The sequence below is a fragment of the Nicotiana tabacum genome, chromosome 13 (assembly GCF_000715075.1).
Source record: "Nicotiana tabacum cultivar K326 chromosome 13, ASM71507v2, whole genome shotgun sequence".
Lineage (NCBI taxonomy): Eukaryota > Viridiplantae > Streptophyta > Magnoliopsida > Solanales > Solanaceae > Nicotiana > Nicotiana tabacum.
The window spans coordinates 90,165,438-90,191,048 of record NC_134092.1 but is presented as its reverse complement, the minus strand read 5'-3'; the positions used below and the strand labels follow the sequence as shown (position 1 = coordinate 90,191,048).

The window sequence follows — 25,611 nt, the reverse complement described above, 5'->3', positions numbered from 1 at the left end:
TATGTGGTGTAATAAAACTGTTCATAGTATTGATGTTGTAGTAAGTCTCAAAAGAAACTCATTAAGTTCCAAAGTTATTGGCCAAAATGGCTATAATATTGAGATATACAATGAAAATTTTTAATATTTTCACATTATTACAACCAAAGCGGGTTAGAAATATATATGGTTACCCATCTTTTCCTCCGATTTGTACTACAATATTTGTATAGAGGAATCATATGCCATAGTAATTAGTAAACTTGAAGTTTACTAATATAAATTTTCTTATCATTTGACATGCCCGATTTGGCCATCTTGGTTCGATAAGATGCATAAAATAATTGTGAATTCACATTAGCATATATTAAAGAAATATAAGATTCCTCGTGAATTCTCTTATATCGCTTATTTTCATAATAAGTTAATAGCTCTACCAACTAAGGTTGGGATTGTATCATCTAATTTTTGAAACGTATAAATAGTGTGTGTGTGTGTGTGGGTGTGTGTGTGTGTGTGTGTGTATATAGAGAGAGAGAAGGGGGGGAGTCACATGCCATGACGACTATCAACTATTTACTATTATATAATTTTAATAGATGTATATATGGTCACATGTGCATTTGTTACTATTCTAGATTCTTGTAAAAGAAAATATGAACTTAAGTTTAAAAGATAATTTATTTACAAAATGTTGTCTGATGCATCTACTGACTCAAAACTAAATATTATATTCTGAGTGCAAATACTCCAATCTTAAAACTAAAAGTTCTTGATGGACAAAATTTATGACATGCCTAAAGTGAGAAAGGCCAATCCATTTTAGAGAAAAAACTCCTTGAAGATTCTACGTTACCTTAGTTCTGTAAAAATTGCACGGGACGTTCTATTTGGTCGCTTCCATGTAACTTGTACTCACTTTTTAATTTTTTTAACTTATACCCACTGTTTAAACAACTTTAAGTCTCTTTCTCCTCTTTGTTGTTCTTCTTCTTCTTTGTTGTTGTTGTTCTTCTTCTTCTTCTTCTTCTTCTTCTTCTTCTTCTTCTACTACTAAGGTAGTTTATGATGTTTTACATTGGTGAGCTATTGTGGCGCTTTATTTTTTACTATTGCTTAGGATTTCTTCTTTTTCTTTTTCTTAGTTGCAAAATGGGTTCGTTATATTTATTGTTGTTTTGATAAATTGATGATTGCGGTTTATTCTTGATGATATTTGGAGGTTATGTTTCAAATTTAAGCTCATTTAGAGTAGATTTAAATATTAAATCGTATATTGTATTGTTAAAATTCGAAGAAATAAATTTCTGTTTCTGGGCAATTTGCACTTCATGCCTATTTCGCCTAAAGTGCATGAAAACGTTGGTTGTACTTCAGACCTTCTAGCCTTAAGTGCATCTGAAGTGTAATTTTTCACTTTAGGCTTATTGGCCTTAAGTGCATGAAATCATTGGTTAAACTTCAGACCTATTTGGTCTTAAGTGCATCTGAAGTGCAATTTTTCACTTCAGACTTATTGGCCTTAAGTGTAGGAAAACGTTTGTTGCACTTCAGACCTTTTGGCCTTAAGTGCATGTGAAATGCAATTTTTCACTTCAGTCTTATTGGCCTTAAGTGCATGAAACAATTGGTTGCACTTCAGACCTATTTGGCCTTAAGTGCATCTGAAGTGCAATTTTTCACTTCAGACTTATTGGCCTTAAGTGTAGGAAAATGTTTGTTGCACTTCAGACCTTTTGGCCTTAAGTGCATCTGAAATGCAATTTTTCACTTCAGTCTTATTGGCCTTAAGTGCATGAAACAATTGGTTGCACTTCAGACCTATTTGGCCTTAAGTGCATCTGAAGTGTAATTTTTCACTTCAGACTTATTGACCTTAAGTGTAGGAAAACGTTTGTTGCACTTCAGACTTTTTGGCCTTAAGTGCATCTTAAGTGTAATTTTTTCACTTCAAACGTATTGGCCTTAAGTGCATAAAATTATTGGTTGCACTTCAGACCTATTTGGCCTTAAGTGCATATGAAGTGTAATTTTTTCACTTCAGATTAACTTTTTTTTAACTTTAGACCCGATAATCTGAAGTTAATTGTAAAGTGGGTAGACTTGCAAAAATTTTGTAAAATGGGTATAGGTGACCCCAAAACCGGGTATAGATGAAAAAGCCCCCTGGTTCTCTTTATTTTTTGTGTGTATATTAACTGTATCTCATTTTGTTGCTCATTTGTTTATTAACTAGTATATGTACCCGCGCGATGCGTGAATCAATTCAAAGGAAAGAAGAGTGGAGAGAGATAATAGAAACATATGTATTTAACGATCGAATTCAAAATAATTAAAACAAAAAAATAAATAGATGAATTTATTGGAGCCAATATTGGGAGCCAAGTATGATTCAAGACCACATTATAGTACTATTCTTAGAAATTTTCCCAGTAGCTGTGAAGCTAACTGGGGTTTGCAATTGCTGTGAAAAAGGTAAGAGGTAAAAAGCTAATGCTCGATTTCTGTCAGGATAGATATCATAGACTGGTTTTTGATCCTTAAAAATTATAAAAATTAAGTTTTTCATCATGGTAAGATTCTCATTGTCCTGGATTCCAAGAGAAAAATTTGATATATATATTTAAGAAAGTGTTATTTCTTGTCAATTTTAAAAAAGAAAATGTTTCATCTTTGCGCAGAGTTGCTGTAAAATTTAGCTCTTTCAAGATAGCTGATCTGGTAAGTGAAACCTTAATTTTGTCTTGAAAATTTAAGTAGCCTGCATTTTATTGTATTCATTACGGCACATGATTGCGACATCAACATATTTCCATTTCTACTTACCTATCTATCTGTTACTGTTTGCCTCATGCCGAATTGGGTAGAAACACTAATTCGAATGTATAAAGCTTTACTTGTTAACTTTTCAAATAAAAATCAACTGGTTGTAAGTGAAGAATAAAGAACTAAATTATGCTTTAATTTGTCACAATTTATAACTACCAAATTGAATATCAAAAAAAGCCTATTCTACTTCTAAGAAACTCATAATGTTGAATAAAGTTCCTGAAATATATTCCTCTAAGTGTTTATCCCAAACAATCAAATATGTTTCATGGAGGATAAATTATGACTGAGAAACAATGATGGAAAAAAGTTCCTCGAGGCTTGGTGGAATTTTTATATTTTTGACTTCCTCTGAATTAGCATTAAAATAAATGGAGAAGTATTCACAATTAATTGAGAAACATCACTCATCTTAGAGGTGAGACGTCTTTTCCCTACTAACAAATGACTGGCGTTACAAAACAAAATACATCTAGCTCAATCATTTTCTGCATCAAATTATAAAATAGATTGAAAATGTGAGTATTTCCTACTCTCTTGAATCAATGCTCTCATATTCATATATAGGAATGAGTTTTATATACGTGAAGCATACCAATCAAATACAAAAATAATAAGTCAATAAAAATTATTTGTGATATGAAACTGTTATTGATAATGTCACCATAACTTCTATAAAGAAATCTTAAAATTAAGGCCAATTGGTGAAGTAGGAGAATTGGTCTTTGATAACCAAATCTAAGCATCAGTTAAGTTGACATCTTCCCTGAAGGCTCAGCTTTTGAAGTGCATAGCACACTATATGTTGAGCCCAGTAAGAGAAAAAAAAACATCAAATTCTTTCACTTTCCATGCATCGCTATAGTCATAAAATAAATTCTTTCCCTTTTTATGCATAGCTATATATAGTCACAACTCACAACACTTCTATACCTCTATCATATGTCAGAGTTCGATAAACATATGCATTATACTGTTTCACATCAATTATTTCCTAGATTGTCGTTTTCATTTTGAGTAGTTGTTGAATTGTTGCAGATAATATATTGAATGGGTGAAGAGAAATCAATAACCACGTGGATTACATGTATAATAGAGATCTAATGAAAACGCAATGAACTGTACCTTGAAGATATTTATTGAGGAAAAATGAACATTATCATTGACAAACTTAACAATCTAATTCCAGTGATAAACAGTATAAAGAGAACCGTCAAATATTCTTGACTTGCATAAAACTAAAAGTTCTATAATGTTTTCTGAAAAATAACATGAAATTCCACTCGTTTTTTTTTTGTGTGATTTTATTGCCTAATTGAAAGAAAAACTCTCAAGGTCTCTTCGAGACATCCGATTTAAAGAAGAAGGAAAACCTTCTAAGAACATGAAAGATTGATTTTTATCAATAGCCATGAGATCAAGAAGAAAAGAAAGAGAGCTTACACAATAAAGATTTTTCAATTTATATCAAGTAAGCAAGCTAGCTCAATTGGGGGCCTCAAGGGTCTTCTCCAACGGCTTTTAAAATCAATTAAATTTTTAAGATGTATGTTTTAAAATCAGTTAATTTTATTATAAATAAATAAATCTGAAATTTGAATTAAATAAAGCTTTTTAAAATAAAAAATTTGGTATTCATGGTTCAAAGTTAAAGAGTGAAAAACGTATGTTTTAAAATGTGCAATTAATGTTTAATTTTTAAATAATAATCTAAATCAGCTTTTTAATTTTAAAGATTAATAAATGTATGCTTTAGAATCAATTAACTTGTTAAAATGAAAAAATCTTTAATATTTTAAAAATAAAGAAATCTGAAATTTTGAAGGAATTTTTAAAATAATCTTCTAGCTCCTATTTTTTTTTTTGGAGGATTGTCCTACAGTACCAAGTGGCTTATTATGATGATGCCACTTGGCTTAATGAGGATGCTTCTTCCTCTCTTTTTAATTATAGATAGATTCCCTCGTCTCTGTCTCCTATTTCTTTTGCTTAGCAGACAACGAATTTCCTTTGTTCCTCTACTTTCTCATTCAATTTTCCAAAGCTTCATAATCAAATTCCTAATTGTTCCTAAATTCCTTTTTATTCTGAATGCATATTAATCCAAATACTCACTTCTTGTAATATAATGTTTTTCCTAGTGAGTTTGATAACTTATTAATTCTCATTAATTCAATACTCAACCATTGATAAAGAAATTATCCCCAAACATTCCAATAACTTGTTCCACTCAAATAATCCCATATATCTCGAGTTTAATTACATTACATTCTTAAACTTGAATTTTAGCCGGAATTAGTTATAGAAATTAACAAGACTTTACAGTGGCACAATCTATTCCATCATACAATAATATATTGAACTACTTCAACAAGTCTGATATTCGTACAGCAGTATTTGTAAATATAAATCCACCAAACATATAGCTTATCAATCTAATATTTGAGAATTTACATTCTTTAACGCCAGATGTCCTTCGCATTTTTTACTAACATACAAATTTCTAACAAAACTAAGATTCCTAACAAACATTAAGCATAATGTAAACATACCAATATGAAGATACCACCTAATTGGCATTATCCATAAGGATTCTTTCTTCCATTTTGCCCTATTTTACACTAAATATGCATAGATTTCATGAAAATGCAGGTTAGAATAATGCTAGACCACCACACATTATATATGATTCCACAAAATAAGAAATTAAGAGAGCAGATAGTAGAAAGTTGTACAGAACATCATTGCAATACTAGCAACAATTACGATGGTTAGTAGGATCCTACTCGAAGTGCACAGAATGCACACTGTAACTCGCCCATGACTCAAATAGCACTCTGTTCTTTAATTCGCGCCCATGACTCGGATAGCATTCTGTTCTTTAATTCGCCCATCACAGAATCTACTGGCACTTGGAACTAAGTTAATGGAGTTACAAAATTAAATGCTTCCGAGAAATACAGAAACACTAGCAAGGATAAAAATGCAACGCAAACAAAACAGTGAATCAGGCAAATCATCTTTTGATGTTTACGTGCAGCCAAAATTCTCCATATTATGATTTAATTTACAGAAATCTTCAAGCTTGAACTAAATCTGAACCGCTGGAAGCTGTTGAATGTGCTTTCCTTTCTGCTTGAAGCGACCTACACAATGTTTCAAGCTTTTCTTTCTGGTTCCTTGTTTTCTCCAATTGTTTCTTTAAAAGTTCACGCTGCAGAAAAATCAAGATATTTCAATATTCCTACTGTGAATACAGAGTTCTACTACGCCTTCATGATTTGAGCAACAAGCCATATAATGGAAAAAGATAATGTTAATTCATGATAAGAAGCTCTTGACGGAACAGAAATGTCATGGAACGGCATGTTATCCCATGCACAGAATACTATGGCAATATTGACCTGGGCTACGAGGACAACAGTTAACAAGCTTCATGGTTTCAACACGGAGCAACACACAGAGAATAGACAGCAGATAGATTGTGTGAAGCATATTGCACAAAGAAAAATCATGATTTTTGTTATTATGATTAGGCAGCTGGTAGATGGCTTGACAGTTTCAAAAATGGCGAAAACATGTATTACCGTTCAGAAAAGAGTTAGCAATATCTATTACTAAAAACATATGAACAAATAAGCATCTTGTACTAGTTTGATTTTGGACTTGCTACACATTCTACTATGACTTCTAGTTTACATTGTGGATAGGAACAATAGAGCTTTTCGGGGATATAGATGTCATTGCATTCATTTAAATGGTTAAATCCCAGTTCAACGCACAACCCTGATCAGGCACATGGAGAAATTCCTTATTTTACCAATCTTCTTCAGTTTTTATCAGGGTGTAAGATGTTAACTTTGACTTATGCATGATACAAGTGTAGTGGAAGAAAATAGTAAAGTAATGGTTGAATAGTTAGTTTGATAGAGAAAAAGATCATATCAAAGTTTAAAATTTGAAATAATTTAAAGGATTTGAATTCTGGAAATTGTGAAAGTTGGATAGAAATGGAATGTGGTCAAACGTTTTGGAACGCCCCGAAATGGAAGAGTGCCGTATAAATTGAAATAGAGGAAGTAATTAACAAAAGAAACCAGCAGTACAACTGATAGGAGTCTTAAGTACTGTTGGGGGAAAGACACCAGCACTCAAAAATAATGAGTTAAAAGTATACATTTGTAGTATCAAAAATCAGCAACCTGAAGAACATCAATTCGAACCTTAATTTCAAATGGTTCATATTGAGTAAAGTGATATGCAGAATATCAATTTGGACCTTAATGGTGTCCAGTTGTCTTTAAAGCTTTTCTATGTTGTTTCATAATGCTACTTTCAAGGGTTATTATAGCGTTTTCAGTTTTGCGATTACAACATGCATATATTAGGAAACTTACAGTAGATTGCTTTACTTGGAGCATTAAAAGTTAAGAAATCTAGAGTTTCAGTAGCCGCAGTTGTGATGTTAGAGGAAAAACAGCTTATTGTCTTAAGTTGCTATACGACTTGATTTTCATGGAAAATCTAGTCTACTCTGGATGTCATATACTCTATGTTGCTTAGTGTTCCTTAATCTGTCTGCTGCACCAGTTTTGCATCATCACTTGCAGACAACTAACAATAGGAATAAGCAACCAAAGACAACTGAGTAATTTCCTTTCTTTAAAAAGAGTTAAGAGTGATAAAGACAGCATTACCTCCTCAGCGAGTTCAATGAGAGTAACATCTGTTTTGTCACATTTGCCCTTCAAGAAAGCATTCTCCTTCTTGAGTTCTTTTATTGATTTTGCCATCTAAAATCAGAACCGAGTAAACATCAAAAAAGATAAATATTGCGAGAGTAGATCTCAAAGAAATAGCACCTGACTTGGCAGAATGACTGCAGCATGAAGGTGAACTACTCCCTCTGCCCCAATAAACCTGAATTCCGTTCCCCATTGGTCCATCTAAATTATTTGACCTCTTTCCTAAAATGAAAACTTCTTTCCCTTCAACAATTCAAACTAATACTACTTTACATAATTTCAACTTTGGTTTAACATCTTGCTTGACGATTCCCCTTTTTCATTTCTAACCAATATTTTAATCACCTTGCTACCGAATTTGAATAATAATCTACTCAAACACTATTCTAGCTGTGCAAGCTACACAATATCTAGTACACCCCTATTTAGGACGGAGTATGGAACCCTGGGAAATTGAAAAGAAGTTGAAGAGAAAAATGGAAGTAAAACCTTCTCAATATCTTGCTTGAACGTTTCAAAAACCTCATTGCTCTTCAGCAAAGCTTCCTGCAAGAATAGAACAAATAAGTTTTTTTTAATGTTTCATTTTCCAAATTTTCACGACACAAACACTACAAGCAGCTAAATATAGAAACATAATCCTTTCCATTTTGATTTTGAACAATTGGTTTGTCCTATAATTTGATACCTCTAAGAAGCACATACTCCAGTTCACTTGAATAAGACATATAAACAAACATTACAAGGAAACTCTTACTTTATCGAGCACTAGGGAAGTGCATATTATATTGCTCTAAAACTATGTTTAAACAACAGGGCAACTAGTTTTTCATTCCCAAGGTTGAATTTCATTCCTAGATTCTACTTCCTTTTGCTTTGGTATTTCATCAATTCATAGGATGGACAGCAGATTATGGTCATATGGCAACCCAGATGGGAACCCTACCACTACTTTCAGCCCATGCTAAGCCATCTCAGACCCCCAACATCCATTCATTAGATGCACAGTTTCGTGAGAGGAGTAAAAACCCATTAACAAATCCTATAGTAAAAAGTTTAGCAGAGAGGAAAGCATAGGGATGAGACAAGGACAACATGGAGATCTTTGAGGTCTGTGGCAAAGGCACAGCCTATAGCACCACCATTTAACCTTGTTTAAGTACTTCAAGTTCAAGATGAATGTGGAGACTGCCAAAAACAATCCTTCTCAGGTTTATCACACCCCTATGAATCAATTGGCTCCCAGAAGTCAAGAAGGCATTCAGTTCAAAAAAATTCTATTATTTTCTTGTCTATAAAATAAACCATAGAAGGGGAGCCTTGGCGTAACTGGTAAAATTGCTGCCATGTGGCCAGGAGGTCACGGGTTCAAAAAGTGGAAACAGCCTCTTGCAGAAATGCAAGGTAAGACTGCGTACAATAGACCCTTGTGGTCCGTCCCTTCCCCGGACCCTGCGCATGGCTGGAGCATAGTGCACTGGCTGCCTTTCTTGTCTATAAAAAAATATTACCAAATCGGATTAGTTTTTTCACTTTCGTGCATTTCAAGTTTTCAACTCCTCTAAAAAGGTTTCTAAAAAGCTTGATAGAACAGAACAAAAATAGTTCCCAGTAACAACAAGCCATGTCAATCGCAAAGGGAGTGTAAAAATTATCTCGTTTCCAAGTAAAGGAGGGTACTGATCTTTTTCGAACAGATAAAAAAAAGGAAGACTTCCGAACAAAAAGGACAAAGAATATTAAAAAAAAACAGAAAGGAAAAAGACCCAAGAAAGTGAAAGCTACCTGAGATCCTTAAACTTTCAACTCCAACAGAAACAAAGGGACCCATATCCCTGATACTTCCCAACCAATACATCGGCAGAAGTGGTATTCACTAACACGTGCAGTTCTCTGATAATCATATCAGCTCTTTCCCAAAAAGGATTTCGAGTTGAAAGGTAATATAACTTGGAAAAACTAGATCCCTTCAAATTTCTTGCAACTTAATCAAATTTTGTCACCTATACTGTTCACCAAGATCAATATCTAAAGCTAATGATCTAATCAATAACTCAATGTAACCAAAGATATGTTGGTCATTCGCCTAATCAAAAACCCTTTTTTTATAGGAAATCAAATACTTTGAGGCATGACAGCCAATATAAATTGTCCAAAAGAATGCCTATACCAACAGAAACTGCAAACCAATACCACAAGTAATCACAGTCTTCCTGCATGTGATCTCACAACTGTTAGGCATCTTACTGGATATGTTTGGTGGAGTTACTTCAGTTTGACACAAGTCATATTATTGTAAGACTAACAGACTAACCTGGAATTGCTGGAACTTTTCTCCATCGGCTGTCAATTGTAACCGCAGGTTCTTCTCTGTTGCTAGTAATTGTGACACTTGGTCAGCATATATTTTCATTTGGGACTGTTCCTGCTTTAATTTCTCCTCATGTTGCTTAGTTTTCAAATTAGCAAGCTGAAGTTCAAGATTCTTTTGCTTCAACTGCAAAGAGAAAGATATTCATCAGACCTTTATTCAAAAAGAAAAAACATTAACATCTGCAAAGATGTTTTATAATCTCAATAATACTAGGAGATTTTAAATAAATAAGAGCAAATGTGAGTCACCTTGTTTGCAAATTGCTGTTCCGAGAGAGTATACTGATCTGCAAGTTGCTTCAGCTTGCTCTTTAACCTGCAGTTATTGAAAGATAAAAAGTATTCAGAAGGCTAATCCTTAAATGAGCTTAAACAGTTTAATTAACACCCTAAATTGACCCCCATTTTCAATTCAAACAATTCATAAAATTTGTGGATTTCCACAACTAGCCCCAATTAACAGCAGAATTCTTGCTAGAAAACATCACATGCCAGTCCAAAAAGAGGGTGGCGATGGAATACATAGGAACAAAGCAGGATAAAAGCGCTTCTTTTGACAGAAAGTTCATTAGACTAAAGAAGCCAGTACATGATAGAACTGTCAGTCTTTTTAAGAAAAAGAACCTTTGCTGTGAACATTGACAAACCCAGTCCTAATTTTCGGTAAAGCATTATAATATTATGTTGTCGGAATATCCCACTATGCAAGTGGCATGCAAAAGAATAGAAAACCTATAACAAGAAATGATTTCCTAAAAACGATACCCGATCAAATGCACTAATTGATATCTGAGACCTCATGGAAGCACCAAAAGTTTACATAATAAAAGCCCTCAATTGAACAAAATCATTTTTTCACCCTCTGAATGCTCTTCTATACCTTTCCCTCCAAAATTCCTACACAGGCCAAAGGGGCTACATGCTCCACATTCTTCTCCGTCTACCCAACATCACGTCTTTAACCATAGCCAACATCGACCCCCGTAATCCAAACAGATTCAATATCGTTCAGCATAACTGGCTTGCAACCTAGCAATTCACTAATATGTGATCCAGTCCCGTCCAACATTTTGACATAAAGCATCAGCTTACATACATCACCCTTTTTCTATTAAAAAAACTTTCAGCTGTTAGAGCCATTCCCCTTATTGTCAACCATGGGAACAACCAGACCTTCTTTGGCACTCTGGAAATCCGAACTAAAAGGCGTCAGAAACTTGTATCCTCTCTTTTAAGTAACCTGTGATAGGTAAGACTTCACCAAGAACAATTCCCTCCCACTTGCTTTCCATTTCCAAGTGTTATGTCCTAATCTAACTGTGTGATGTTTTGCTTATATAGTAATTTCATAACATTTTGGACTGCATCTATCACCCAATCTTGTAGATATCTCTTAAACCTCAACTCAAATAGGCAATGATGCCTTGTGTCCTATAGACATGAAGAATTGTCATATTGTTCTGACACACCATGTTGTAGATAGTTGGAAAAGCAGCTCTGAAGATATCATTACCACACCACATGTGCTTCCCGGAACCAATTCTATTTCTGCTCCCAACTCTAAAAGTTATATCACTGCTAACTCTTCATATCACTTTATGATATATCTCCACCAGTCCACTTTTACAGGGTAATGATTTTTCGATTCTCTACCCCTTTTTGTGCACCGTACTTGTCTATGATAAATGTGCTCGACAAAGCTTGTACCTCGTTGCTGAACTTCCAGAACTACTTCCCTAAGAGTGTTAGATTGAATACCATCAAATCTTTCACTCCGGACTCTTCATCCATTATTCGGGATGTGACCATCTTCGAGTTCACCAAATGCAAATCTTTTACCATAATTTGTAACCACATAAAATTTCTTTGAAGCCTATCCAGTTTTTCCATGACACTAGCAAGCACGTGCATCAGAAACATGTAATATGTCCGAGTATCTGACAAAGTGATCTTGATTAAAGTCACCTTTTCCCTTTTGATAAATACCTTTTCAGCTATCGTGCTAGCCTTCTCTCAACCTTCCACATCACTGCGTTGCAGACTGCACAATCCTTAGATAATCCTAGTGGCGCCCTAGATAAAGTCGCAGAAAGTTTTCTCGTTCTACGATACACATCAGCTAATTGTTCAACATTGTCCCACCTCCTCCTTGGCATAACCTCGCACTTCTTAAATTGATGCTCAATCCCAACACTGCTTGAAACCACAGTGTACATATTAATGTTTTAATTGGGATATTTTTGCATCACAATATCACATAACATGTGGATATCGTCTGCTAACAGGTGTGATACTCTGATACTATCCTGCCCCACTTAATTGGCTGGAAATCAGTTCAAAAGACCTCTTGCTACAAATTTATTCATCAATCTACTCAATACTTCCATTACTAGAAGAAATACCCTGGGAGATGACGAATCACCTTATCGCAACCCTTAACATTTTCCCAAACAAATGCACGTGCTCCCATTTACTAGAATAGACAATTCCACTGTCAATGTGCATACTTTATTTTCTTTTCTCCACCTTTCTTCGTACCCCATCTTCATAATTACAAAATCGAGAAAATCTCAATTCAAGTGGCTATGAACTTTGTATTTTTGGAATGTAAGAAAAAGGTATTATTGATCAAAATACTACTAAACTTGTGTTGTGAGGACACTTCGGGAACAATTTCAAAAACTCAGTTTCTTTAAATGATAATCAGTGAGGTCCGGACAAATCTTGCATCCATCAGACTATCTGCACCATATATATGTTCATATTGCACTATAAACACAAGAGGGAGATGAGTAGTTTTTAGTTTGTGGATGCCCTCCTTCTTGCTTTCGGGACATCTCTGATCTTTTTCCTATATGGTCCACCATATATACAGGCAAGCATGGTCCCCCATAATCTTTTCTTAACCTTCCCAAATCTTATCCCACTCCAATAGAAAAGAAGACCCTTTGTTGTTCTAGGCATGATTCAATTTAAGTTCCAATTTGTACAGATTTTCCTGGTTTCCCCTATTTTTCTAGAATGCATACCTCATTAGGCTAGCAGTGCTGCGCTCAGAATATGTCTACCTTGTATGAACACCTTCTGAGAATTTGACAGTCTCATCTAGCACATTTTTTTGTTAATATATCGAAAAGCACCTTAGAGATTCTCTTGTAGATACTTCCCACTGCACTAATAAGTTTGTAATCTTTATTGTTTGCTCCCTCTTTCTTTGGTACAAGTTCAAAAAAACATGCATTGAGACACTTTCAAATTCCTTGGACTCCTTGAATGGCCATTTTCTCTGGGATCTCACCATTAACTGTGTCCCAGTATCACTGAAAGAAAGTCACTGTGAAGTCATCTGACCTTGGTGTTTTATCCCTGCACAACTCTGTACTGCTTCCCTTACCTCCTCCACCATATCCCTCTCCAACACATCTTTATCTCTATTCTCTCCCCCCACCCCCAAAAAAAAAAGATTTTGACACCTACTAGCATTGGTATCCACACCTCCTCTTCATTGTATAATTGAGTGTAAAACTCCACTATTGCTTCTTTTAACTCATCCTCTCCCTCGCACATTGTTTCACCCACCCCCACGGATTTTACATAGTTTTTTCCTAATGTTAACAATCACTAATCAATGCATGAACTTTTTGTTGAAGTTCCCTCTATCAATTGCAACGTTCTATATTTTTGTCTCCATATAATCTCTTGAGCTACAAGCCTTATAGATAAACTCTCCCTTCAGTTCTCTAGTGGAAGGTAGACAAGGCCAGTCCTATATATGAAAAGACTATCAGAAACCCATTGAAGTGTGTCAAGTTCAAGTTGCAGCATCTTAAAGAGCTTCAACGTTGAAGTACAAGAAAACAAGTTCTATAGAGGGGGCAAAAGCAGAGACAAGAGAAAAGACTGTATGCTCTTAATGGTGAAACTCAACATAATGAGACTCCTTAAACAAGAGCTTTCAATCTATTCTAGTAAGGTATATTACTTTATTTACAAGGACACAAAATAGTTTCCTAACTAATACAGAATAATCTACTGTTCAGACATATTTTGTTCATTGAATATGGACATTTTAGGCACAATAAATTTGGACTTCTATCTTTTTTTTACACCGAGAAATCCATCACGGCCAACCTTGGGACCACTCGCAGCCTTCGAAACTCAGGGATAATGGGGTCGCCCCTCTACCCTTCTCCACATAAACACCAAGCTTAGTTCGCATGGTGCAAGTTGGACATAGCTCTAGCTTATTGCCCCAAAATATGCTTACTCACAAATCATAGCATTTAAATATCACTGATAGTTTTTACATGCCATTTTTGGTATAATAGGTGATTAGGAAATCACGGCGATCCGTTGTTTGTTATTTCTTTGGGTTAGTTAACAAGCTAGAAATTTAGAGGTGGATTTATTGACCCTCGTCTGCCTGTGGAAGATGAATCTGGTTAACCCAGAGATCCACACTCCCACAGCAGTCCTATCCCTCCAAATCAGCACGTCAATCCCATCTTTAAACTATTCCATCTACCCCTGGTGTCATACTCCACCCTCAAACCTTACATGGCCGCCCACTAACTTCATAACCCTTTTTTTTAAAATTTTAAGTTTTGAATTCTAAATACAAGTCATCTTCCAATCACATTAAATAAGACCACTAAAATTAATTAAATGCCACCCAAAATTCCCTTAATGACCACCCCTCATATTCCCTTTGTAGTCAAACCATCTACAATTTAATACTATTCTAATTCCCTGTCCATGTCAGGCCATATGTTTTGGTCTACATCATTATTTTCATAAGTGTACCCCATATATATAACATTGACAGATATAACCAAAAACATGGCATTAAAAAGCTACTAACATATAATAAATAAACACGGTAATCTTACATCTCATTCTCCTTCAACTGCAATAGGCATTCATCTTTTTGCTCTTCCAGCTTATTGCTTACTTCCTACAGGGGGAGGAAAACGAAGAAAGAAACTGTCAAGATACAATCAAGTTGACCAATCCTTTAAGGCAAAAAACAAACATAACTTTGGAATTCTAGTCTCAAGATATGTATAGTTGCCAAAGACACTCTGACCCCACGAAGGCCAATCCTTCTTTATTGAAGTGAGCTAACAACCTTTATCTTCCTTATTCTCTTCTTCTTCCTTTTCGTTTTAGGTTGGGCGTACGGGTGGAGGCATGGGGTTAGTAAAGAAAAAAAAGTTTGTTTATTCATGGAGGAATAGATAATACAAGACATTGACGGTATGAATTACAACATAACAAGAAGGAAGATAAAAATAGAGTAAAGAAGAGAGTGAGGCTCTCTGAACAAAGATAACCAAAATTCAGATGATTGCACAGTGCTTACAATGTCACTTCTTAATTTTCCAGCATAACAACGAAGAGAAATACTCTGACAAAACGTCATACTTAAGTTGGCACCAACATATAAAATAAAAACAAAGCATTTCCACAAACCTAAGAAATAATTTCCTTCACACAAGCAGTGGTGGCACATTCCATGTTCTTTTGAAGATGATAATTACTTTAAATATAAATTACTAAGATTTAGAAGCAAAATCATGGTTCTAAGAATATTTTCTGACTAAATATACAAAAAAAACAAAAAAAAATAGGAGCAAAAAATTCGAAGAATATAGTCAGTAAAAAGAACGATGTAACCTTAATTCTTGAAAAATTGGGGGGGGGGGGGGGCATGGAGACAATTTTGGGGAATAGCATTTAAGAGAGGCCAAGGTAGTTAGTTCAAGGGTTGAGTTTTATTAGTAGTGTAGATATCACAACATCAAAAACCTGGCCTATAATAGATTCATCCATGACATTTTTTACCGATTAAAATAGTGTTTGCCATCTATATTTAGTTTATTTAATGCCATTCTATTCAGATAGACCATATTAGCCTCATAAATTAATCTAATTTTCTTTCAAAACAGTAGTTAGGTTGGTTTTTGCTAAGGTGAACATATTAGCTTGCACTGACGTGCTGCTTAAGCAAAAAGCTACCAAGCTATGCTGCACAAGTGAGGCTCACACAAGCCTTTTTTATCAACACAGATCTACAATTAAATTAGTAATCCTGCAAAAAGCTCAGCAAGACTTCACAACTAGGTTAGTGATGCTATGTAAAAAGTTGTAACCTTCCTATCATGATAGTTCATCACTATTTGACTAGTTGATACTTAATACATGTCAAGCTGTCAAAAGCAAGGTGAAAGAAATTAGAATCTGCTTATCACTTGCTAAGGGCACTATGCGAGCTACATCAACGTATCTTATGTGTAAACACCAGATTCTGAAAGGCTCTTCAATCAGATCAAGTACAGAATATCAATGCCCACATGCTAACAACTAATTTCAAGGCAATCTATTGGACTGGGCATGTCACCATTCTAAAACCTGAATAAGGTGAATCTGGCTAAAGAGAAATTCAAGCATCAGCCTCAAACTATTAGCCAGGCAGGATTGGAAAAAAATTCAGAATGATGAAATGATGCTAAATGAATTTTTTTTACCAGCCTAAATACTTTGACAAAATGGTTTCCTTGACGTACCTGCATAGTCAGGCTGCAAATCCAATTTCACATGGAGAATAACAGCGTTAAAAGAGAGATTCTGCTAGATTACTGTAATGGAGTTACACTCCGGAGCCACAGACACTCATCAAACTAGTGTGACCACTATGAGAACATGGAAACATGTCGAATACATGCTAGGAAGCACGCACACCAAATGCTAAGTAACGAATTGGAGTATGGCACTCTAGGGAAGCTCACATGCATCTGATATGTTTGTTAATTTATTGGATCAGGTGCCACATTTTCAGATAACAAAAGGACAGTTTGTGCCAGATTCAACCTAAAGTACAATATTTGATGCCTTAGCGTGAAGGGAAGAAAACATAGAAGTAAAGATAAAGTTATAAACAATTTTGCCAGTTGAACTTAACTGTTTTGTTAGGACCAGTGGAAAGGAGATCGGGAAAGGCCTGCTGCTGTGATTACAGATGTGGTTGCTAACGGCAATGATAGTGAATGGTGCGGATGTACTTCACCTACTCATAACCCGGGGGTAAGAGGGGGCTGTTTCCCTTTTCTTTTTCTCCCTTCCTCCCTCCTTCTCATTCTGCTTCTAGAGCCCAAAGTGCCGACACCTTTTTGTTCTGCTTCTTCTTCCTCTTACTCCTCCCCTTCTTCTTCACGGTCTGCTTCTACATGAGTGGGTGACAATTTCCCTTTTTTTGTTTATAATGGAGAAATCCCTTATGGGTTTTCTAGCCCAACTCCAGTTAGTGCACTGGCTTAAAACTCCGGGGAGTATAGGTGAAATCTTTTTTATTCAACTTTTCTAATATTTTTGCTATATGATCTTTTATGTAATATTAAATAAAAATGCGGATTGCTGAAATGTTGTGTTTGACGTTTATGTTGCCTTGGGTGGTGTTATGTTGACATCTGATTTCTGACGGTTTTTTGGATGTTTTATTAGTACTGATGGTTTCTGGAATATGTGGTTTTGGTTATTATACTTATCTTTTGCATTATCTATTCTTGGCTCAGGTAATTTGTGTCCAATTCGTAATGTCCACATAGTTTTGGAAAATTCATTTCTGCGTGTCCAGAGACGTGTCTAACATAAGTACTCTATTTGTATCTATATCTGCATCTATTCCACTTAGAGATACGCTATAAGAGGCAACATATGAAATTCTGCACGAATGTTTGACTTTACGTCAAAGATCTATCTAATTGGCTTTTTCAGCCTATCATAATTATCTTCTTCGCAGGTAACAAAAACTATGATGGTACCTAATAGTTAAGCCTGCTGGAGGCAGATGAAGCACAATAGAAGTGGAGCTATGTGACATGCAGAACTATAGAACCTTCATCATACAACGCAGGAAGACTCTGTAAGAGAAGTCCTACCAACAGGCAAACAACAGAAAGTTAGAGGGAATTGCCTATTAAGATGGTAGATAAAACACAAGGCCTTTTTCAACCTTTTTCAACATTTTACCATGAGTTTTTCTAGTAAGTCCTAACACATACAAAATTTACTCACATTTTCTTTATTGGTGTTCACAAATTACTTAGAATAATATGATGCATGGGATAAGGCTAAGAGTAAATGACCACATTCTACTTGAAAGCAAAGGGCACGTCTACAAAAACTTGCCAAATCTTCAGAAGATAGGCATTCTCAGAACAGTAAATATTCAGACCTTAATTGCATCTTGAAACCTGTTCGATAAATCCAGCCTCAGATTTTGACCCTCAGTCGATACCCGTTTGCATTCATCCTGCAAATTACAAAAAACAGGCAATATTAAGCCATAGAAACCTACATATAATTAAGGCAAAAACAAAAGATAACATACACTGGAGACTCACAGAAGTTATTATTACATGGTTACCGATATCTAAGCTGAGTGTAAAGAGTCAATTTAGAACCTACCTGATAAGTTAGTAGGAGACATCGCATTGAAACATAGAAACAACCAATAAGCAAACCCATGAAAAGCCAAGAATATATCCAAGAATAAATGGCACGAGTAAACAACTGCAACTCTACTTAACACAGATTTTATCCACCATAATATAAAATTGAGAAGAAGGCCATTCTTATGCAAAAAGGAATTTATAATGACCATCTAAGAATACCAAAATGTAAATGATAACGATGTTGACAACTGGAAATCAAACAACGAGCGACCAACTTTGAAAAAAAAAATTGAGAAAAAATAAAATGGATATCTCTGATGTCATCTAATTAAAAGATAATGATTTAAATGACTGTCGGCTAGAGAAGTAAGTGCTCTAAGTGTTCTGTTCAATGAAAATCACGGTCACTAGCTGGTTTATGACAAGAAGACAGACCACCATCAACGACAGTAACCCTGTAATACTATATTTAGAATCAAGCTAATTCAGCAAAGCAGTGACCTTGGGTTATATACTTATTAGTATCCACTGTTACAACTTAGAATTCCGAAAATCTCTTTGGACTTGGGGCTTCCAGAAAGCTAGTCATTAAGGAGCAAAAAGATAACAGATTTCAAGATGATGGAATAATGTTGTTGTATGTGCCAAAGGAATTGTATATGTTATGTAAAAGAGCAATCTTGGCAATTACTAAACTACCAGACCTAAGATCCACCATACAAATGGCTTACTCAAAAAAACAAAAAACAAAAGATCCACCATACAAAAGGTGTATAGACACTGAGGAAGAGATTCTTCTTGTCCTAAGTCTGGAAGTGAGATTTTGGTGCAAACTCCTCGCCTAAGAATAAACAGAACCTACATAAGGTATGCAACAGATCTTACCATTAAAACTTTGTTTTGACGCTGCAACTCACGGCACAGTGACTCCAGTTTATCCCGAACAGCAACAGCTGAATTAAACGAAAGAAAGAAGTGAGTAGTTCTTATGCCAATTGGTCGGATGGCTTTGCCTCCGACAAGGTACATATCCTTTAAAAACACATCCACTGTAGATCACCAAATGTGAAATGGACAATGAAAATGTGAAACCCAAAAACATAACATAAAAGGGATTTCTGTTTAAATTGCAAAAAAGGAAAAGCTTTAACCTAACAGATTATATTTCTGCATAGTAATACTTGCACTTCATAGCCTATCTCAAATAGTGTTGGGTGCACTTGCATAGCATACATCAAGTAGTTGTGTGACGTCAAATCCAACAATTCATCATCGCTCGTGAAAAAATATACTTAATCCACCAGAGGAAATAGGGAAAACAAATTACGAAAAGAAGGAAGCCCGAATATGAAAAAATAGCAAAATTAGGAATATAACAAGACACCTGAATCTCTTTCTGCAAGAACTTGCTGATACTGCAAAGTGAACTCCAGAAACTCTTTTTCAGACTTAAAGGTACGTTTTACAGTCTTCCGTTTGGTTTCAGAGGCTTCCTAACACATGAATATAACCAAAAGAGTTGAGTTACAAAATTGTCGGAAAAGAAGGGAACCTTCATATAACTTGGTATAAGAAACAAAATCCAAAAATTTGATAGCAGGAAAGGAAAAAAACATAAAAACACAGATTTGCTAGTAATGGGGGAAAATGTAAAGGAAAAGCAGAAAAGAAGCACCTAGGGGAAGCTAGACTGTTCTTCGAACTACTTGCCAGCCAAATGACTTGTAGGGTGAATCTTAGTAATAGAGGAGGAATTTTGCAGTTCATTTTAAGACCATCTCAAAGAGTTGGTGGCATTGAAGCACGTAAACCATATGATGGTAACTACTAAGGTGGAAAGCTACTCATAAGCAATAAAATGAGTAACCCATACTTGCAATGTTTTGAAATAGAAAGAAACGTAATTTATGAGTAGCTGACAATTGACATGATTTCTATATATAGTGACACTAACTACGCATCTGTAGGTGGTCAACTCTGGATTCTAAGAGTTATTTGTTTACTAAGATTTCATTGATAGCACCTCTTTCAACATCATTTCTACATTGTCCAAGGGACATCTCTTGACTCCCATCACTTGAGCATAGCTCCATTTTCTTTTATCAGCATTATGAGAGATAACATTTGACTTCTCATTGTCCACAAATTTCTCAATTTATTTGCAGTATAAACCCATCCTGCATCCTCTATGATTTTAGGAACGATAATAACATCCTTCCTACCTTTGATAGAGACAATTCTGACATACCTCTGCAAATGTTGAAGTTTCAAAACATATAGTAGGAGTATGTCTGTTCTACAAAGTTCTTGCTCCTTTGAGGATATTCTTCGACCCGAAGTAAGCAAGGAGCACTATGAGCTTGATCCAAACAAGCTTTGGTCTTTCTGTTCTTTTTTTCAAGGTGGCTTGTGTTGACAGCAACGCTCCAGTGAGAGTTTGTAAACTTCAATCACTCTTCTCCCTTTTTTTCCGCAAAACTACGAATTCTTTTCTTTCTCACTAGAAAGGCCCAGCCACACTCCGACTTCAGTGATGGAACAACCTCTGCACCCTGGAACTGCACTAAACATATAACTTACTATAGACTTTTCTCGTCTATCTTTTTGCATTTCTTCCCTTTCCTTCTCTATTTGTATTTATTATTAATCACTGCTTTTTTTGAATTTTGTTTCTATGGCGGTAAACTCTATTAAGTTGAATCTTCTTCTTTTTTTTCAAAAACGTGGATTGTATCATAACGCCGATATATATATATATGATCTTCAACTCATATCTATCCTCTTTGTTTCATGGCCCATTCTTCCTTTCCTCCCTGAAAAAATTGATTTCCTTCCTAGTTAATTGCAAAACCTACCTTTTTAACACTATTTATTTTTAGACTCGGAGGGTTTATGATCCATAAAAGTTTAAGCCCAAAAAACAAGGTAAGCAAGGTGGCAAACAGCACCCTCACATAAAAAGATTTGTCAAAGCAATCTCTTTGAGATTTCAACAGGTAAAACAAAGTTTCTTTCTGCCTCTACTGAAGTGATCATAATTCAGAAACTCTAGCAAAGAAGAAGGGCCTTGGTCCAAGAACACCACTCTAGTTGAAACCCTCTACTTCTTTGGTATCCACCTTTAGATTTTTGGGCCATGTAGGTATGTTTGAAGTAAGCCCTCAAGGCTTAGTTCAAGTGAAAAAGGTTGAGGAACTAGTGACTTAGGTCACAGGTCCGATTCCTGCGCCATGCGAACTAAGTCTGGCATTTAAGTGAAGAAGGATAGAAGAGCGGGCCCATTATCCCCGAATTTCGAAGGCTGCAGTTGGTTCTAAGGGTGAAATGGTCCCATATGGTTTTCTTGGTCATCAAAAAGAAAAAGTATGTCTGATGTAATTTCAGTGAACCTCTCCTTCAGGCATCTTCTCAAATAATCACGGTGATTTAATACTTTCCTCCACAATTGTGATGCAACACTACACTTTGCGGTTCACACCCTTTGAGTTTGACTCCTGTCAACAATCTTTTAATCTCTAAAACCCGAGCATAGCTCCCATTTCCTCGTTGCCCATTTTCCTCGCACTAATTAGTTTTCTTTCTCCCGATTTTTGTAATCTTATTGCAAATTCTTCTCACCCCTTATCAACATATATCCCTAGGATGATGATAGAAGACTTTCTCACTCCTTTCACCACCACAATCTTCAGATATCTTCAATCCCTTGAAGTTTGAAAAGACATTATAAGAGAATATTTGATTTTCCAGTTTTCATCTCCTATGAATCTTCCATGTTCCTTCGGAGGACCAGCAGAAGATTCTGCATACTTCCCGTAAGCTCGCCCTATCATCATTCTACTCATCAAATTTCTTCTTCTCTTAATCAAGGCTCACCATCTTGAAATATTATTATCCATGTCACTTAATTCATATCACTTATTTACTGCCTGAAAGAAGGTTTTCCTTTTTTTTTATAAGGTAAATTGTATTAATCAAAAGGGAGAAAAAACTCTCGTATACAAGAAGTATACCAAAAAGTAGAGAATTTACATCAAAACATGATTCTCTACAAAAGACTCCCAATCTTCTACACAAGTAGGGGCTATATGAGTGCACCAAAAAGCGACCAAAGATAAAAGACTATTCTTAAGATGTGAAAAAGGAGACTCGATCCCCTCAAAAGCTCTCCTATTTCTCTCCCCCCAAACTATCCACATGAGAGCTAACGAGGCGAACTTCCACGCCTTTTGCTTGCTTCTTCTACGGAAACCGGCCCAGCTATATAACATTTCCTTTACAGTGCTTGGCATCACCCATTGAACACCAAAAAGATTCAGGATTGCCCTCCACAAACCCGAGGACACGGGGCAATGCAACAAAAGATGATCAACTTCTTCCCCTGAGCTTCTACACATGTAGCACAAACTAACAAGTGTAATTCCTCTCTTTCGCAGATTTTCAGCAGTCAAGATCACTCCCCTAGCCGCTAGCCATGCAAAAAAGCCTGAAAGAAGGTTTTCCTCTCATCGCCTAACCTATGCTTAAGTTACTTTGTAAAGCAAATCGCGATTTCAAAGAGTTAGTTGGAGCACATTATGGCTGAAATGAAAGAAAGAACAAAGGACCTGTGGAGAGTGGATAGAAAGTACTATTGGAAATGGTGTACGATAGGAAAGTAAGCAGCGTATAAAAGACTAAGCTGGGATATGGGAAAGATGATTAACATAGCAGGAACCAATTTAACAAAAAGGTGATTGAAGAGAGGATAGAACTGGCAGCCTGGAACACATCCCAAAATGAGAGAAATATCCATTTTACTTCACCTGGTAGAAAACCAGAGGAGTTAATCTGAAAAGTGAAGGGTTTACCATAGCGCTACACAGAACCATGACTAAAGTGGATCAAAAAGCAGGAAATTGATACAGTCAAACACCATATAACAACATGGGGATTACCATAGCGCTACAGAGAATCATGACTAAAGTGGATCAAAAAACAGGAAATTGATACGGTCAAACACATATAACAACATAAGGAAATGAAATTGTTGTTTACTGACTACTTTTTTGTTTTCAGCAATCTCTGTTAATGATGTCTCCTTCACAGCTGGAATGTTATTATTCAACTCTCCTCCAGCTGCAGGAAAAGAAGTAACACTTAGGCAGACTGATTTAAGCTTAAAATAATCCAGCTGCAACATTGCTGTAAAAAGAAACATCACAAAGCAAAGAACTGAAAATTATGGTATATGGAAATCTATATCCATTCAGACAAGCCACCACAAACAGAAAATCGTATCAGACATTTCTCGAAGTAAGGAACATCATCATTTAAGAAGATGGTATAAGTCACTTCTCTTTTCTAATGGACATCTCTTTGAAATATAGTACTCAACACTGAACCTAACACTGATATGAAGGTTATTTTATTTGATTTCACAAGATAATTACTGAAAGATGTAACATGCTTTGGAAGCTCCAGTATTTTGTTTAATCAAGCAAATGGAACAGTATAATAGTCTATCAAGTGGTCACATCTTCCAATGTTTTTGAACTGCTCGAAGATTTCTAAATGTTTCCATTCAATTCTCCAATCTCAGTCACTTTTTTCACTCATTTCTAGAAAGTTCCATCCCCATAACGATTCATTTGACTAAAACGAATCATTCTAAAAGTCAATGAAAACTACAATGAAGCTAATATCTTTATATTACACCCTGATAAGCGACAATCTAATTTTAACCACAGAAATAACAATTCCCAACCCAATACACTAACACTTGCATCTACAACAACAACAAACATAGTGTAATCCCACAAGTAGGGTTTGGGGAGAGTAGTGTGTACGCAGCCTTACCCTTCCTTGAGAAGGTTGTTTCCAACAGACCAACAGTAACACTTGTATCTATGCGACATAAATATCAACAGTTAACAAAAATCCTAATATAAGCTCACAGAAAAAAGAGACATACAGTTGTCCAAGTTGTGACATTTCACTCTAACTTGATCATCCTGTCCCATATTTGCCTTTGCACTTCTACACTTGCTATCCTCACTATCTTCACAAGCATTTAACTGGGGATCGACTAACTTTTCTTCCTTATAATCAATCACCTCATGGCTCAATTTTTCCTGCTCGGGTTGTGGTGTTTTTGGAGCCAATGCGTCTGTAACTGAGCTGTCACCGACGAAACCATCGGGCAATGATTCTGCTTCTGGCAGCTGATTTGCAGCAGGGTTTTGAATTGCGTTCTCATTTTCCATCTTCACCTACATATAAACATAAAAAGGGGCACAAATAGAACTCAATCCGAAAGACCTAAAAATGGAGATTTCCGCAAAGGGGGGTTTTATTGGCCCAAAAAAAATGTGAACTTTCATGAATAAAAATTGAATCTTTGCTCTGTATAAAGAGAATATATGTGATAGTTTAAGGGAAAACACGCATAAATATTTAACTGTAGAGAGTAAGATATGTAAATGTTTTTGAAGTGTGAAAGATGGGAGCAGAAGCATACCAGAATGCCTATTAGAGAATCTGTTGAACAGAAAGGAGGGAAGCAAGAGGGAGGGTTGAAGCCTGAATATCAAGAGCACACAAAAATGGTGTCTTTCCGCTTTGAAGGTGCCTCCGCCTGTCCTCCTTACAAGACAAGATGCAGGTTTCGTCTTGTACACGTGACATTATTTTGATGATCATTTTCCTTTCTTTATCTTTTTATTTTCTATCTTTTTGTTGTTGGTTTCTTTCTTTCTTACCCTTATTTTTTTTTAGGGAAATAGAGAGATAGACACTAAAAAAATTGGCATCAGAATCAAGTTAGACACATTAGCAGCTTAAAGAATTTACTGTTATAAAATAAAAGCGGTAAAATAAAGATAAGTATAGAGAAAAACTGATATATTATTCAAATTTTAAATTTATGTACATAATGAACTGAAAACTTCTCTATTTATAGAAGAAAGGAAGCAGCTGCGAGACTTTTCAGGAAGTAGTTGCAAGGCTTTTCTTTAGCTGCTTGTAAGTTGTCTGCATGAGCTGCTTGCAACATGCTTGTTTAATAAGAAGCTGCTGCAAATCATTTCATTGAGCTGCTTGCAACCTGCCTGCATCAGCTGCTTGTAGATAAATTTTAACAGAGTACTAAATGGATAATCTTCTTCAGAAAGATTATCTATAGCGGAGTAATAAATGAGCATCCACAATATAATTATTTTCATAACACTCCCCTTTGGATGTTCATTAAAAGGTAT

At 35.5% G+C, this 25,611-nt stretch overlaps 1 protein-coding gene across 2 annotated transcripts; it reads right to left on the bottom strand.

Annotated features, from left to right (window-relative positions):
• Positions 1-5,494: 5,494 nt before the first annotated feature.
• Positions 5,495-25,048, bottom strand: LOC107776127 (uncharacterized). 2 transcript variants are annotated; one of them, XM_016595962.2, is made up of 12 exons: positions 24,876-25,048; positions 24,330-24,627; positions 23,421-23,494; positions 19,764-19,872; positions 19,265-19,332; positions 18,160-18,237; positions 14,816-14,880; positions 10,176-10,242; positions 9,868-10,050; positions 8,043-8,099; positions 7,506-7,601; positions 5,495-6,022 (listed from the first exon to the last, which is right to left on the bottom strand). In XM_016595962.2, the coding sequence occupies exons 2-12, from the start codon at positions 24,619-24,621 to the stop codon at positions 5,888-5,890; spliced, it is 1,224 nt and encodes a 407-aa protein (XP_016451448.1). In that variant the 5' UTR covers positions 24,622-24,627; positions 24,876-25,048; the 3' UTR covers positions 5,495-5,887. The 2 variants fall into 2 exon arrangements, with proteins under 2 accessions (XP_016451448.1, XP_016451447.1); XM_016595961.2 differs by having other exon boundaries at positions 23,418-23,494; positions 24,876-25,038.
• Between the last annotated feature and the right edge of the window lie 563 nt (positions 25,049-25,611).

What these genes read in the sequence shown, in the direction of transcription:
- LOC107776127 (XM_016595961.2), bottom strand. Translation starts at nt 24,621, where the DNA reads ATGGAAAATGAGAACGCAATTCAAAACCCTGCTGCAAATCAGCTGCCA. An exon ending in TCTTGCAGAAAGAGATTCAG is followed by an intron (nt 19,333 to 19,763) that starts GTGTCTTGTTAT and finishes CGTTTAATTCAG; the next exon opens with CTGTTGCTGTTCGGGATAAA. An exon ending in GGTTTCAAGATGCAATTAAG is followed by an intron (nt 14,881 to 18,159) that starts GTCTGAATATTT and finishes CTCCCCCTGTAG; the next exon opens with GAAGTAAGCAATAAGCTGGA.